The following is a 16,073-nucleotide window of genomic DNA, read 5'->3' on the forward strand; positions in this document are numbered from 1 at the left end:
CGGAGGCAGGAGGCATGAAGGGAGAACTCAAATGCGTTGACGATCCATAAGTTTTATTTTACAAAATAAAAGTCGCCCAATACTCCGGGGCAAAACAGAACAACACAGAGTTCCTCTGGCACGAACTCAACAGGACAAGGCATAACAGACTAAAACAGGACAAGGCATAACAGACCGGGATTGTGTATATAAGTATAATGAACCAGCAACCGCAGAGCCCACAATGCAGCCTTAAATAGCAGACCCACAATTAGTGGAACTGCTTTCAGCTGTTGCCCAGAGGGCGGGGCAGACTGGTCACCAAGGCGACCGTGACATGGGTTTAAACTTTACCTAGGTGAAAAGTTTATTGTTGTCACAGACCAGAACGGACTCAGGACTCAATTGCATGAGTTTCTCAGATTTTATTGAAAGAGCGAGATTTTGGGCTTGCTTGATTGCTTGATCCGAGGATTGGCGGAGAGCGGAATCGAGCAAGGCTGGCATGACACCTCCGTGTTGTAATAAGGCAGGCGGGTCGTTTGACCAGGACTGGAGATCAGAGACTATGTCGAGTTCGTAATAGCGGTCGTAGGCAGGCGGCAGGCAGAACAGGCGTAGTCAGGTTCAGAAATGGGTCGAAAACGGGAATCAGACAGAAAACAGGTTTAGCAGGGATGGAGTCGGACGAAAACGCTCACTGAGTGAAAACACAACAGCTCGCAAACGATCTGACAAATTTTGAATAGAAGACAGGGGCTTAAGAAGGGTGTGGCCACCAATCAGCTTGTCCGGGCTGTAGGCGCCAATCAAGCTGCCACAGCTGTTCCAAATAGGGCAATCATGACGATAGTTTAGTAGCCACTCAAAATAAGATGAGATAATGCAATGGATTTTGAACTTGTAAGAAGAGCAGAGAGAGCTCGAACCACAGATAAGAATTTACAATCTGTTTAAAAGGCCTCCATTTGGTTAAAATCTCCTATGGTCCAAAAGCAATAAAAACATAAACTTCTTAAAAAAACGTTTCTAGATTTTATTAGCCATTGACCTTCATCCTCCAATACTCAACCTCTATAACCCAATGCAATCCGCTCATACGGCATTAAAATCTCAACTTTTCCTTGGTGTAATGTAAACGGAACATTGAGATGAATTCACGCAGCAAGACGGGCGTTTTCATGATGAATTTTGTCAGCACAGCTGCAAATTTCGTCCCGGACTGAATTACGTAAGTGTCTCCTCGCGTCTCTTCCATTCCTCTGCATGACTTTGTGTCAGTGACAACTAATTACTTTTACAGTTTTACCAACCGCCTCACTCCCACCACTCCACCTAACTCACTCCCATCTTCTGCTTTTTACCCACTTCTGTCCTCCACCCACATTGAATTGAAGGAGCAGTTCTCTCCTCGTCTGATCACCAACTTTGGTAAGTTAACATTTTTCATTATGATGTATATTGGGGGATGCCTTTGGACATATTTGAAAGAAGAAGCTCTAACATTACAGATCTTTCGCACAAATTGTTTACTCAAGATTTGCAAAATGTCCGAATCCTAAGTCATCTGTAATGTATTAGCAAGTACATGTTGTTTACTATGTTTCGACACCAATGTTTGTAAAGCCAGCGAGTTTCTAATTTGATATCCAGATAGAAATTAAGATGGGCAAATTCACTTACTGACATTTTTGATTTGTTTCCCTCTTTTTAACTGTATACAAGTTTACTATAAATTCAAAATCAACAACTTTAAAAAACAATTGAACAAACTAAAAGAGGGGCTAACATGAAGAAGCTGGAGCTTATTTGTCCCGTACCACTTTTAATAATAAATCATCCAGGAATACAAATTCTTATAAGAAAGTATTGTACCTAAAACGAATACCATCCTATCAACATATGGCTTCATTTGAAGTAAAAAAAAAAATTAAAGATTATGTAATATACGCCTACAGACACTGCCTTACTTACAAACGGACGATCGTTTGTAAGTTGAATTTGTCCGTATGTTGCTTCAGTGCTATATTTTGTATGGAATGTATGTTTAAGGTTTATATAAGTATGTTTAAGGCTTGTATAAAAACCTGTTTTGTTTTGTACTACAAAATAAACATTTCATAAAATAATATGCTCTATAAAGATAAAGTTACGTTTATTTTACTTTTGAAAGATGGGTTTCGAGAGGTGGTAGAAGGTGTCAGAAAAATGGGGCAGGCGGCTGATGCGAATATTGAGTTGTTTGCTTTTACAGGGAGTGCAGAATTATTAGGCAAATGAGTATTTTGACCACATCATCCTCTTTATGCATGTTGTCTTACTCCAAGCTGTATAGGCTCGAAAGCCTACTACCAATTAAGCATATCAGGTGATGTGCATCTCTGTAATGAGAAGGGGTGTGGTCTAATGACATCAACACCCTATATCAGGTGTGCATAATTATTAGGCAACTTCCTTTCCTTTGGCAAAATGGGTCAGAAGAGGGACTTGACAGGCTCTGAAAAGTCAAAAATAGTGAGATATCTTGCAGAGGGATGCAGCACTCTTAAAATTGCCAAGCTTCTGAAGCGTGATCATCGAACAATCAAGCGTTACATTCAAAATAGTCAACAGGGTCGCAAGAAGCGTGTAGAAAAACCATGGCGCAAAATAACTGCCCGTGAACTGAGAAAAGTCAAGCGTACAGCTGCCAAGATGCCACTTGCCACCAGTTTTGCCATATTTTAGAGCTGCAACATCACTGGAGTGCCCAAAAGCACAAGGTGTGCAATACTCAGAGACATGGCCAAGGTAAGAAAGGCTGAAAAACGACCACCACTGAACAAGACACACAAGCTGAAACGTCAAGACTGGGCCAAGAAAAATCTCAAGACGGATTTTTCTAAGGTTTTATGGACTGATGAAATGAGAGTGAGTCTTGATGGGCCAGATGGATGGGCCCATGGCTGGATCGGTAAAGGGCAGAGAGCTCCAGTCCGCCTCAGACGCCAGCAAGGTGGAGGTGGGGTACTGGTATGGGCTGGTATCATCAAAGATGAGCTTGTGGGGCCTTTTCGGGTTGAGGATGGACTCAAGCTCAACTCCCAGTCCTACTGCCAGTTTCTGGAAGACACCTTCTTCAAGCAGTGTTACAGGAAGAAGTCCGCATCCTTCAAGAAAAACATGATTTTCATGCAGGACAACGCTCCATCACACGCATCCAAGTACTCCACAGCGTGGCTGGCAAGAAAAGGTCTAAAAGAAGAAAAACTAATGACATGGCCTCCTTGTTCACCTGATCTGAACCCCATAGAGAACCTGTGGTCCCTCATCAAATGTGAGATTTACAAGGAGGGAAAACAGTACACCTCTCTGAACAGTGTCTGGGAGGCTGTGGTTGCTGCTGCACGCAATGTTGATCGTGAACAGATCAAAGCACTGACAGAATCCATGGATGGCAGGCTTTTGAGTGTCCTTGCAAAGAAAGGTGGCTATATTGGTCACTGATTTGCTTTTGTTTTGTTTTTGAATGTCAGAAATGTATATTTGTGAATGTTGAGCTGTTATATTGGTTTCCCTGATGAAAATAAATAATTGAAATGGGTATACATTTGTTTCTTGTTAAGTTGCCTAATAATTATGCACAGTAATAGTCACCTGCACACACAGATATCCTCCTAAAATAGCTAAAACTAAAAAAGCCCCACTCCAACTTCCAAAATATTCAGCTTTGATATTAATGAGACTTTTGGGTTCATTAAGAACATGGTTGTTGTTCAATAATAAAATTAATCCTCAAAAATACAACTTGCCTAATAATTCTGCACTCCCTGTATTTAATTAGTAGTTAATGTTTTTTTTTTGTACTGCGCCTGAATACCCAAAAAAAAAAAAAATAGAATAAAGCAATTGTAATTCACGGATAACTCTTTTCCCCTTCATTCTTTTTCTCACTTAATTTGGCACGTCTTCCTCATCCCAAACCCTGTCTCAATTGTGTCTCTTTTTCCCCCTTTATCGGTTTCAGAACTAACGAAGCAAAAGAGTCGATCTGCATTTGAGGAACCCGGCGAACTACTCTGTCAGTCACTTTTTTGCATTTTGACTTCGAAGACTTGTTGTAAATTGGGCTTGCAGTCGGATCCATTATAAACACAGATGTTGTATTTGGAAATCCAGAGTTACACATTTTACGTTTGGAGTAAGGCTGTTGATGGGCTTTGGTCACATTTTATTTGGAACACAAAGTACTGGACTGGCTGCCTATCCATTCATCCGCCCATTATCTGCACCGCTTATCCTCAGTAGGGTCGCGGGGGTGCTGGACCCCATCTCAGCTGGCCTCGGGCAGTGGGCAGGGGACACCCTGAACTGGTTGCCAGCCAGGGCACCCAGAGACAGACAACTCACTCTCTCATTCGCAGCTAGGCACAATTTGGACCAGCCAATTTACCTGAAATGCATGTTTTCGGAATGTGGGAGGAAATTGAGTTCCCGGAGGAAACCCACGCAAGCACGGGAAGAACATGCAAACTCGTCACAGGAAGCTTTGATCCCATGACCTCAGAACAGTGCCGCAAACGCGCCAGCCACTCAGCCGCCGTGCTGCCCCTGGCTGTCTATATTTTTGTTATCTTTAGTCGAGAGCTGGTCTACTAGTGATCCCAAGAGCCAAGAAGAGATCCGCAGGTTCGAGAGCGTTATCCATTCGGGCCCCGGTGCTGTGGAATACTCTTCCCCCTGAGATTCGATCTGCAACCTCAGTGGAAATGTTTAAATCTAAGCTAAAAAACACACTTCTACTCTATAGCATATGAATAACCTATATTCTATGTTGACAATAAGTGTGTATTATTTGCCCTCATGTAGGTTTTAGATGAGAGGATGGTGTCATAATGGTCTGTAGTTTGCAATAGTCTTTGATCTGTGCAGCCCTTTGAGACTCTTTGTGATTAAGGGCTATACAAAAAAACATGACTTGACTTGACTTTTTTCCGTATAAAAATTTCCGTTGCTTTCGTTGGATCTGTCTTTCATCGCTGTCATGTGAATAAAAATGATCTCTAAAACAAGTTCATGTTTCAGGAAGATAACAAAAACCCCAAAAATATGTCCTTCCGAAAATGTGTTTTGGAGTTTTTATTTTGTTTTATATGAAAGAAACCATATGTTATTGAAAATGAATTCGAATTTTCTTTATAGTCTTTGATAACAACGTTGTGAACATTCTTTACTACGAGATTAGACATGCTCAGGTTTGCACACTTAACAGGACCGGTGAAAAACTAGCTATGTTAGATTAAAGAGACATTGCGTATTATCTATTATTTATTTGCTAACTTGCTGCTACGCATACCCCCAAAATACCCTTGTGAAAGGCTGAGCAAAATAAACGAGTAGAAATATGGTGCAGTCTGGTCACTTTGAGTTAGTATTCTTCCTTGTGCTATGTAGGACTCTTTTTTTTTGGCTGCACAACACAATCCGACGACATCTAGCGGTCAAATATTACACAGTGTCCCTTTAAGCTTGAAAGGCTTCTATTTTTCCACCTGTTGTAGAATAAACACCAACAATGTTTCCATCTTCGACGTATGACCACAAAAATTGTGAGACAAGTCCGGGAGGCGCCCAGAGATGCACTAAAAGGTCAAGGGCAGCATTTACTGAAGAGATACAGAAAATGTTATTTAATTTGTTCTCTCATTGGGGCTTCGGGAAGAAAAATAACTTAAATGGCAGATATGTGAAGAGGTTCTGAAAGACTAATAGTTCTGTCCGAAGCACTTTGCAAAATTATTTGGTTTGGCAGAGATGTTCTTCCATGGCTCTGACCAAAGAGTCTCTTGAAAGACAAAAATGTCCTCAGTAGACTTGAATCGTCTTTACTTGTAATGGTTAACCAAAAAGATTGTGATTGGCAATGTGCAAACCATTGATTCATAAAAATGCTTTGAATTCCTTCTCAAGTCTGATGCGGCCCGTCATATTTTTGATGCAGTGTCTGCGCAATGACATCGCTCAAGCTGCTGCCTCTGCCGCTCATCTTGCTCGTCCTCCGAGTGCGTCCTTCCAACCCTATAGAGGACAACAAGATTCCCCCCAGTCTGTGCACAGGAAACCCTGGCATCCCGGGCTCCCCGGGCATTCACGGAAGCCCCGGTCAACCTGGGAGAGATGGGCGGGACGGAAGGGATTCCGCTCCAGGGGAAAAAGGGGAGAGGGGAGATGTGGGATTTCCAGGTAAAGTACAGACAGCTGTAAGAACACAGAAGAACATGAAGCAACAATGCACACAGGCATATATTCTTTACCCTCTGTGGAAAATGTACAGATGTATATTGGTCATAATTGACATGGTTCATCTCATTTCTATTGAGAGACCATCTTAGTACCATGTAACGACATGTGAAATACACAGTGGGAAAAAAAATGGTAGTTTTCCAAATACTCAAAAATATTAGTGGGGAAAGAATGGAACAGGGCTTGGCGGTTCAGCCTTTTCTCTTTGAGTAAATGTTTAAGTGTTGTATTTTTGTATTGTACAGTTGTTTGTGTGCACATAGTTTATTGATTTATTTCGTTAATTAATGATTAATGCAGTTTTTTGTGCTGTGTCCAGATAAAAAGCCACATACAAACTTCAAATGTTACATTTCATATTTGATTAACCATTCATATTATTGAAACAACTTAGCACACCCATCTGATTAGGGAAAATTAGCAATATTGTATTGAGTACTGTGCAATTGAAAAATAAAAGCTCATTGACGCACACACAATATTAAAACAATTATGATAATTGTAGACTTTAAAGAAATGTCACGACCAGAACGGAATCAGGACCCAATTGCGTAACGTTAACTATGTTTTATTGATAGAAAGAGGAAGGGCAGCGCCCGCGATTCGGTGCTCGCTGGACGCGGGAAACAAGCCGCTCACAAAATCTGATTTTGATCCGAATACGGAAGGGGATCTTCTGTAGCGGGAGATGGCGGTGTCAGGGCCAAAAAAAAACAGGTAGATAGCCGGGACAGGAGACCAATAACTTGGTTGGGATCAAAAACGGGTCGTAAGCTGGGACGGGAGAGCAGACGTGGTCAGAATCAAAAAACAGGCCGTAGCCGGAGACGGACGGGGGGATCAGGAACGGACAGATGGAAAAATGGGTGCAAAAACGGGACAGGCGGGAGTCAGAGTCAAAATGCTTGCCTAGTAACAACATAGGTTTGCTGACGGACTGACAACCGGAGAGTGAAAGGACTGGGGAACCAATCAGGTAGCCTGCAGCAGCTAGCGCCAAATGAGCCGGCACAGATGATGCTAGTCAGTAATCATGACAAGAAAATTTAAAAAGATACCCAACTAAACTTTTTTTGGAACCACTTTGGAGCCAATTTATCTTTTTTTACACTTTAAAATGTAATATTTATTGCCTCCATGTAGTAAAATTGTAATTCAATGAAAAAAACAATGTCAATTTTAATAATAAGCAAAATGCATGAACTATCATATAATTGTTTATCTTTTTGCTGTTGTTGTTTTGGCCGATCTATTTCCCATAATGTTACAATGCTGTATAACGTGGCAACTGAGTGAAAATAGTGTGATCAGTGGTCTACTGATTAGGATATGATACTCTCACTGCTGCAATCCGGGTTTGATTCCCATTGCTGAGAGAGTTTTGTTTGCGATATTTGTTTATAATTAATCATCACTCAAATGAAGTTTGTGTATATCACACACAAGCAAAAAATGAGACAACATTTTTTTTCTTTCGGTGCACCAAACAACCCACTGCCTGGTACCAGTCCACTGGTTTAGTAGACACTCAAAATAGGAAGAAAACAAATCAATTCATTTTGAAGAAACCCTCACAATGCAAAATCCAAACTTTGTTCGACAAGCCCTTATCTGAGCCCTTTCTTTTTATTAAATATTCTAGGTTACAAAAGGTGGATCCACTCTAAAAGGTGTGGATATCAAAGAACACCAACATTATTGGGTGATGGTAATAACCATGTATACAGTGCATAAAAGACAAAATAATGTACTGCCATCCTATGCAATCTCCTTTGCAGGTAGAGGTAAGATCAGACCTAAAAAAAATTGCTCAAACCAACCCGAGACGCAAAAATACAAACCCGAATCCACCCAAATCCATCGTATTAACTTAAATTGATAAAAGAGCCCGAAACAAACCTCAAAGCTTTAATTTGCGGTCAAAGCTTTACTCCGGCTTTGCATACTTCAGCGCAGAACTGTACGTTTCGGCTAAACTACGCAGCTTGGGGTTTACTTTGCAAGTGCAGCACCTAAATGAATAGTGCGCTTCACGGCCACATGCAGCGAAAAAAAGTGAAATTAAACAAAATGACAACGTAAAGAAAATCAAATTATGCAGATTACAAGCTGCAAATAGTGAAAGATTTGTCCCAAAAGCAGATACAACATTTGTAAAGCGGAAATGACGTCTGACGTGAGGGAGGTGGAAGGAGGAAGCCGCATGTCTTTTATCCCGACACCGAGGATTTATTTGGATTTAGTGATTTTGAGTTAAACTGATATTTTGGTACGTATTTTCTGTATAAAAACAATTACTTGAATTGATCCTTTTTTAAGAAAAACAGGAAAGGAATGAATAATACAATTCAGACCAATTTAAGAATTATTAAAATAAATCTAAACATATAAATGGCATCTTTTTTAATCAAATGGTAAAAAACAAATATTTAAAAATATATCATATAAAAATATCAATTTAAGATATCCTTTTATTTTATTTTACTACAATTTGACTTCCCAGCTCTAAACCTTTGATATTTAACAGAAAGAATTAGGAAAATAATCTCTAAAGTGATCTAAATTACTTGATATTTTAACAAGCATATCACTTAGCCGAATTTAACAAATATTAAAAGAATTACTCGTATACGAAAGGTAGCTTTTTTACACAAATGGGAAGAATTAAATATTTCAGAAAATATATCAACATAAAATAACAGTAGAACTAGTACAAAATAGAAATACGATTAGCAAAATGATCTGCCATCTCCCAAGATTGTTTTGCTAATTTCAATTGTTAGTTTTTTATTATTTTACTAGAACAAAAAAGATAAAATTTATTAAAATTAGAAAAATAATATTTAAAATGAGCAAAATAAAATATCTCTTTTTTTGTTGTTGCTATTTTTTTCATGCCTGTTTGTTGCTCTTTTTCTTTTGTAGGTTTCTTCATTTTCCTTATGCGGAGGTTTTGAGTTTTTCCTTGCCCTCATGTAGGGTTTAGATCAGGGGATGGTGTAATAATAGTCTGTAGTCTGTGCAGTCCTTTGAGACTTCTTGTGATTAGGAGTTACACAAATAAACATGACTTGACTTGTGTAAAAGTAAGTGCATGCTGTATAGATCCTCCACGAAGGGGGAAAAAAAAAGAGAGTGGCCCGATCGGCCCCACTTAATGACTGACATTTTAAGTCCGAACCCGGCCCAAATTTTGGACCGGGTTCGGGCCTGGGTCCAAGATTTTACCTCTATTTGCCTGTATCCAATATTAAAGATAGAATAAACATATCAGTCCAAACATAGCCCAGGGCGTTAGTTTGGACTCCGAACTCAACTTCTGTCCCTGTCTGGCTGCCACAACAGGCGAAACGGGTGAGCGAGGCTCAACCGGAGACAAGGGCGACCCCGGCCGGCCAGGTCAAAAGGGTGAGGCGGGCCAGTGCGCCGTGGCCCCCAAATCGGCCTTCAGTGCCAAAATCTCGGAAGGCCGAGACTTGCCGTTGGCGGCGGGCGAGGCGCTCCTCTTCGACAAGATCTTGCTCAACCAGCAAGGCGACTACAGCTCGGAAACGGGCCGCTTCACCTGCAAAGTGCCCGGCGTCTACCACTTTGCCGTCCACGCCACCGTCTACCGCAGCAGTTTGCAGTTCGACTTGATGAAAAACGGCCACGCCGTCGCTTCTTTTTTCCAATTCTTCGGAAATTGGCCCAAACCGGCGTCGCTGTCCGGCGGCTCCCTTCTCCATTTGATTCCCGGCGACCAGGTTTGGATCCAGATGTCCATGGGGGAATACAACGGACTTTACTCCAGCACCAAGACGGACAGTACCTTCAGCGGCTTCCTGGTGTACTCGGACTGGAAAAACTCTGCCGTGTTTGCTTCAGAATGAGGAAAATAACCGTACAGTGGCCTTTTCTTAATAAGTAATCCTCAGCAAAAGCGGAGACGTTGAATCGGTCATATAAGGGAAGACTTGACAACTAGAACTCACAAAGGGCTTATACTAAACTGCACCCGTGTTTTATACTCTACTTCAGGGGTCACCAACGTGGATTTCCCCTAAGAACAACTGAGTAGCCCATGAGTGGTTCTGAAAGTAGCTTTTTGGAAATTTGATTTCTAACTGGCATGAGAAATCATTGACATGATCATTGTCTTTGACTAAAATGAGACAATTCGTCCAACATCTTTTTAAAAATAGGACTAAAATTTACATATACTGTATATAAATCACTCAGTGCCTTTATATTAGTGGTGGGCTGGGAAGGCCTTCTCTGCTGGCCTAAAAATATCGAAATCTTATGATGTTAATCATATTTTGTCCAGGAATACTTATTAAATTATTCCAAATTTTATGTCAGCTTTCTCTCATTGTTTTTCCTCAAGTTGTGCTCAGGGTTTGTTGACAGACATGAGTCGTAGGGGGGCATATCAAATAAACAGGGGAGCATGACTATTATTACCTACCAAATTTTTTGTGTTTCACAATTAGCCTTTGGTAGATTTGCAGTGGTCTGATACTTGTTACATTTCAATATTATTGCTTGCACAGTGCTCCTTGGATTGTTTAAAGCTTGGGAAATCTTTTTGTATCCAAATCCAGCTTCAAACTTCTCCACAACAGTATCTCAGACCTGCCTGGTGTGTTCCTCGTTCTTCATGATGCTTTCTGCGCTTTAAACATACCTCTGAGACTATCACAGTGCAGGTGTGTTCATACAGAGACTTGATTACACACAGATGGATTCCATTTATCATCGTTGGTCATTTAGATCAACATTGAATCATTCAGAGATCCTCACTGAACCTCTGGACAGAGTTTGCTGCACTGGAAGTAAAGGGGCTGAATAATTTTGCACACCCACTTTTTTTTATTTGTTAAAAAAAGTATAAAATATCCAATTCCACTTCATGATTGTGTCCTACTTAGTTCAAAGTTCAAGGGGGGCAAATAAACCCCAGAGGTTTTCTGTGTTGTTTTTAAATAATACAGTGTATGCAAAACAAGAATGTCCACCCAAAAAGTCCAATTTGAATTTGCACAAGCCTAATTTATCCCAGGTTTGGAAAAAATGTCACAGTAGTCTATGTGTCGAGACTTTTGAGTTCTGCGCTTGCATCCCTTCAAAGAGAAAACTTTTTATGATTTCCCGAAGCTGACAAAGCAAACACATTCCTGTGGATCTGACGCGCAAGCCGTTGCGGCCTAATGATTTCCCCAAACGCGGCAAATTCGTAGGCCTGACGACGTCACCTTGTCTAGTATTCATCTTTATGGCCTTTGACAAACACCACCATATATATATATATATATATATATATATATATATATATATATATATATATATATATATATATATATATATTCAGATTCAGATCTACTTTATTGTCATTCTAGTACACGTGTATACAGAACGAAATGTCGATACATCTGACCCGCACAGTTTCCTTGAATGTACAGATATAAATAAAATGTTGTATTGAGTGCTAATAATATACTAAATAATTATGGCTATGTATAGTATTTTACAGTAGCGCAAATAGTGCAAGAGGAGTAGCTAACCAGATGTGCAAAATGGGCAGTCAGGTAAACAAGTCAGGTAAACAGAACAATAACACTGTAACAATAACGCCGTAAGTACAATAGTGCAGAGAAACAGATGTGCAAGGAGTGGCTAGCTATAAAGAACTGCCAGTAGTGCAAAAAGTCAAACAAAACCCACAGATGTACAGATTAGCAGCAGTTTAGATTTACTATGTGTTTGAGTGACCATTTAACAGTCTAATGGCCAGGGGGACAAGACTACTGTGGAACCTGGTGGTCCTGCACCGCACACAGCAATACCTCTTCCCAGAGGCTAGCAGAGTGAACAGTCCATGATGCGGGTGAGAGGGGTCCCTGATATCGTTCTTAGCTTGGGATAGGCAGCGCTTCTGGCCAATGTCCTGAATGGAGGGAAGAGAAGTCCCGATGATTTTCTCTGCTGTCCTCGTCACCCTCCTCACACTACCCCAGTCGGTAGCGCTGCAGCCTCCACACCACACAGAGATACAGCTGGTCAGAATACTCTCTATGGTGCCCCTGTAGAATGTGATGAGGGAGGGTGGGGGCAGGTGGGCTCTCCTCATCCTCCGCAGGAAGTACAGGCGCTGCTGTGCCCTCTTAACCAGTGATGCAGTGTTCACGGACCAGGTGAGTTTGTTTGTGATGTGCACCCCTAGGAACTTGATGCTGCTGACAACCTCCACAGCCTTGTTGTTGATGAAAAGTGGGGCATGGTTGGGCTGTTTTTTTCTGAAGTCGACAATGATCTCTTTAGTTTTGTCAACATTCAGGACCAGGCTGTTGTCCCTGCACCAGCCCACCAACTGCTCCACCTCCTCTCTGTAGGCCAGGTCGTTGTCGTCCCTGATGAGGCCCACCACTGTTGTGTCGTCCGCAAACTTCACGATGTGGTTTGTGGCGGACCTAGGGACGCAGTCGTGTGTCATCAGGGTGAACAGCAAGGGGCTCAGGACACAGCCTTGGGGGGAGCCCGTGCTGAGGTTGATGACATCGGAGATGTTCTGACCAATCCGCACTGACTGGGGTAAGGACTGTGGGAATTTTGACATTTTCTTTCAGCGGTCCTCTTTGTGAATCTCACCGACGACACCAAACAAAAGTTCCAGCATCATCACCTTGTCCAATGCAGATGTGTGACTCATCACTGAAGACCAACTTCATCCAGTCATCCACTATCCATGATTGCCTCTCCTGAACCCATTGCAGTCTTGTACCTTTGGGTTAAAGCGTCAACAATGGTTTTCTTTTAGCTTTCCTTTACGAAAATCCCATTTCCTTTAGGCAATTTTGCACAGTTCTGTCACATACACTGACTCCAACTTCCTCCCATTTCCGCTTCATGTGTTTTGTTGTGCATTTTCTTTTTTCAAGACATATGGCCTTTAGTTTTTTTGTCCTGACGCCTACATGTCTTCCTTGGCCTACCAGTACGCATGATATTAACAACCTTCCCAAGCTGTATGTACTTGATTCAAATCTTTGATACAGCTGACTGTGGACAGCCAACATCTTTGGCAACCATACGAGTAGATACCTTCTTCAAAAAGTTTGAAGATCCTGTCTTTGGTCTTGAGAGACATATCTCTTGTTGGAGCCATGATTCTTGCCAATCCACTTAGTCCAGGAGCCCTCCAAGGTTGATAACGGCACTGTTTTAACTGCCCACTATAAAGCAGACCTCATGCCCAATTAAGGAAAATAAATCAACTGGGTGTGTCCTTTATTTCTACTCAGAATGCACTCACTCCATATTTTTTTTCCTCAGAATGGATTGATTCCATATTTATTTCCCTGCACATGCTCTATAAAAGTAACATTTACAGACCATTGCAATGTTTTTTCTTCATTACTTTTAGTGTTTCTTAATGCCAATATTTTGCACTTTGGAATAACTTTATGATAGTTTCTGTTTGTGATCTGAGTTTTTTTTCTACAGAATTAAATGTCTGAATGAGGCCTTGCCCAAGACTGGTGATTCCATACTTTTTGCTAGGGGTTGTCAGGGCACTAATGGGGACGCGATTCTGGACAGCCTTCTCCACTGTTGACGGTCCCTGGCTTTTAAATATACATTCCCTTCTATAAATATATCTATTTATGAGAGAAAGGACACCAGTTAATCAAGGCGGCCCTGCCTAAGCTTACTGACTTTACGTGGTTTGCGTCTGATAAAGTTCTCTTCACAAGCTAAGAGCACTTTGGAAAATCTACGACATTTCGTTTACAAATTTAGTTTGAGAGACGAGGGATTACGATATTGCTTTGCACGTTGCAGTTTAAAGCAGGGGTCTCAAAGTTACAGGGGCCAATTGCAGCCTGCAGTTTGAGGCCTCCGCTGTTCTAACCTCTTACCACCAGAGGGCAGCAACCGGGGTTTGGACTGGCATATGTGCGTCCAATTACCACATACCTGTACCCAAACAATCCTGCACCCTTTAAAAATGACATTTTGATCTGCTTGCGCTTGTTGGAGAAATCCCAGTCAGCCATGCCAGGTTCCTCTCCTGGCTACATAGATAAAGCCCCCTCAGCCACCCCTGGTGAGGGCGTCTAGTCTTGTGGCCGAAACGGCCAGTGACCCAGGGTCACACTACTGATGATGCGTCAAAATAACAACCATTCCACTAGTAACCACCAAAAAAGCACCACACTCTCCCAGCATAAGGAATCTTCATCTATCCTGTGTTCTGTAAATAAAATTCAAAGGCAATGTTGAAGCAGTACATGGACTGTTGGATAAACATGAATGATTCAAAGCACTGGAATGTGGAGAAATTTATATTTATATCAATCAAAATTAGCTTCACCTTGAGCGAGCTTACATAATAGTGCACCATCTCGCTGCTACGGGTACTCATAAAACCCAAAACATTGTGAAAGACTGGCCCAAAAAATAAAAGAAAAAGGTTGCAGTTTGGTCACATGAGTCTCCATAGTTTTTTATTCTTACCTGGGCTTTTTAGCATTCATTTTAAGTTGCCCTACACAATATAGTAACATCTTGTAGTCAAATAATACACATTGTCCCATTTTTTTAATATTGCGAAAACATTTTTTTAAAAAAAACGGAAAAAAGAAATTTGTTATGGTTCAACAAGCGAGACTCTCAGTTTAACTGTGGCAAGCAGGAAATACGTTCCTAATTTCCAAGGAAGTGTTAGGAAACCGCCACAAAAACAAGAAAGGGCATGTAATGAAATTGGTTTCAAGATTCATCTTCAAATTATGGATTCATTAATTACTGATGGATTGATTTCTTTTCATTTTCATTCTTGATGTTTTATTTAACGTTAAGATCTTGTTTTGTGAAGCTTTTATATATTTACGAAATGTAGAATTCGTTTTTATCAGAGATTTTCCTGTGAAAAAAATCGATTCCGCCCTACCCCACCCAGACCCTATCTCCGCCCCCAAGTAAACTGAATTTGTGACCCCTCTTTTATAGGACTGTTTTTATGACTACTCCACCCACAAACTGGGTGATATGAGTCCGCCCTCTAGTGGCCTTTATGCAACCGGAAACGCGGAATGGGAAATTACCGGAATAATAATACAGTAATACATTGCCATTTACTTCATGGACAACACAGTATTGTTTCAATATTAATGGTATTTTAAATATCAGTATTTTCTGCCTAACTGCATGTGCAATTTTCTGTCAAAACGCCAATCTTTCGATTTACTTGGTTAGGGTTAGGGTAAATCAGAGTTCCTTAACAGAAATGATAAATATCAGGAATATGCTAACACATTTGTAAAATAATTCAACAAAACCCTGTCCTACTATTCAAAAAACAAACAAACCTGCTGAATTAGTCTGCTCAGTAGCCTAGATGGTAAGGCGCCCGCTTTGAGACTGGGAGGTCGCTGGTTCGCGCCTCGGCCGAGTCATACCTAAGACTTATAACATTGGTAAAAATGGCGGCGCCCTCTGTTGGCTGCGGCTGCATCGGCTCGCTACAACGGGTCAGGTGTATCGACATTTCGTTCTGTGTACATTGTTACAAAGAATGACAATACAAAGGATATTATTATTATTATTATCCTACCTGATCTTTTCCAACCACCAATTGTAGCAGTCAGCAACTCAAAATGCTTCAAGTGCCATTTGTCCACCTAAAAATACAATAAAAAAACTGGTCTGGAGTCGCATAAAATTGTAAAAAGCATTATAATTAAGCCAAAACATGATGAGTGCGTCTCAGTGGCAGACTGTGGATTTCACACCTAGGCATTTAAAAGAGGAAAGATATTGAGATTGAA

At 41.0% G+C, this 16,073-nt stretch overlaps 1 protein-coding gene across 2 annotated transcripts; it reads left to right on the top strand.

Moving 5' to 3' along the window:
* Positions 1–870: 870 nt before the first annotated feature.
* On the top strand, positions 871–10,599 carry c1qtnf5 (C1q and TNF related 5). Of its 2 annotated transcripts, none has more exons than XM_088345430.1 (4): positions 871–1,210; positions 1,283–1,410; positions 5,960–6,201; positions 9,607–10,599. In XM_088345430.1, exons 3-4 carry the CDS (start codon positions 5,970–5,972, stop codon positions 10,131–10,133), a joined length of 759 nt encoding a protein of 252 aa, XP_088201556.1. In that variant the 5' UTR covers positions 871–1,210; positions 1,283–1,410; positions 5,960–5,969; the 3' UTR covers positions 10,134–10,599. The 2 variants fall into 2 exon arrangements, with proteins under 2 accessions (XP_088201556.1, XP_088201557.1); XM_088345431.1 differs by having other exon boundaries at positions 1,377–1,410.
* Positions 10,600–16,073: the final 5,474 nt, after the last annotated feature.

Source organism: Urocampus carinirostris, chromosome 10 (genome assembly GCF_059441175.1).
Source record: "Urocampus carinirostris isolate Australia breed hairy pipefish chromosome 10, RoL_Ucar_1.0, whole genome shotgun sequence".
Classification (NCBI taxonomy): Eukaryota; Metazoa; Chordata; class Actinopteri; order Syngnathiformes; family Syngnathidae; genus Urocampus; species Urocampus carinirostris.

Excerpts from the sequence above, each read along its gene's own strand:
- c1qtnf5 (XM_088345430.1), top strand. The coding sequence starts at position 5,970 with ATGACATCGCTCAAGCTGCTGCCTCTGCCGCTCATCTTGCTCGTCCTC. Across the intron at positions 6,202-9,606 it reads GGGAGATGTGGGATTTCCAG|GCGAAACGGGTGAGCGAGGC; the intron begins GTAAAGTACAGA and ends CTGCCACAACAG.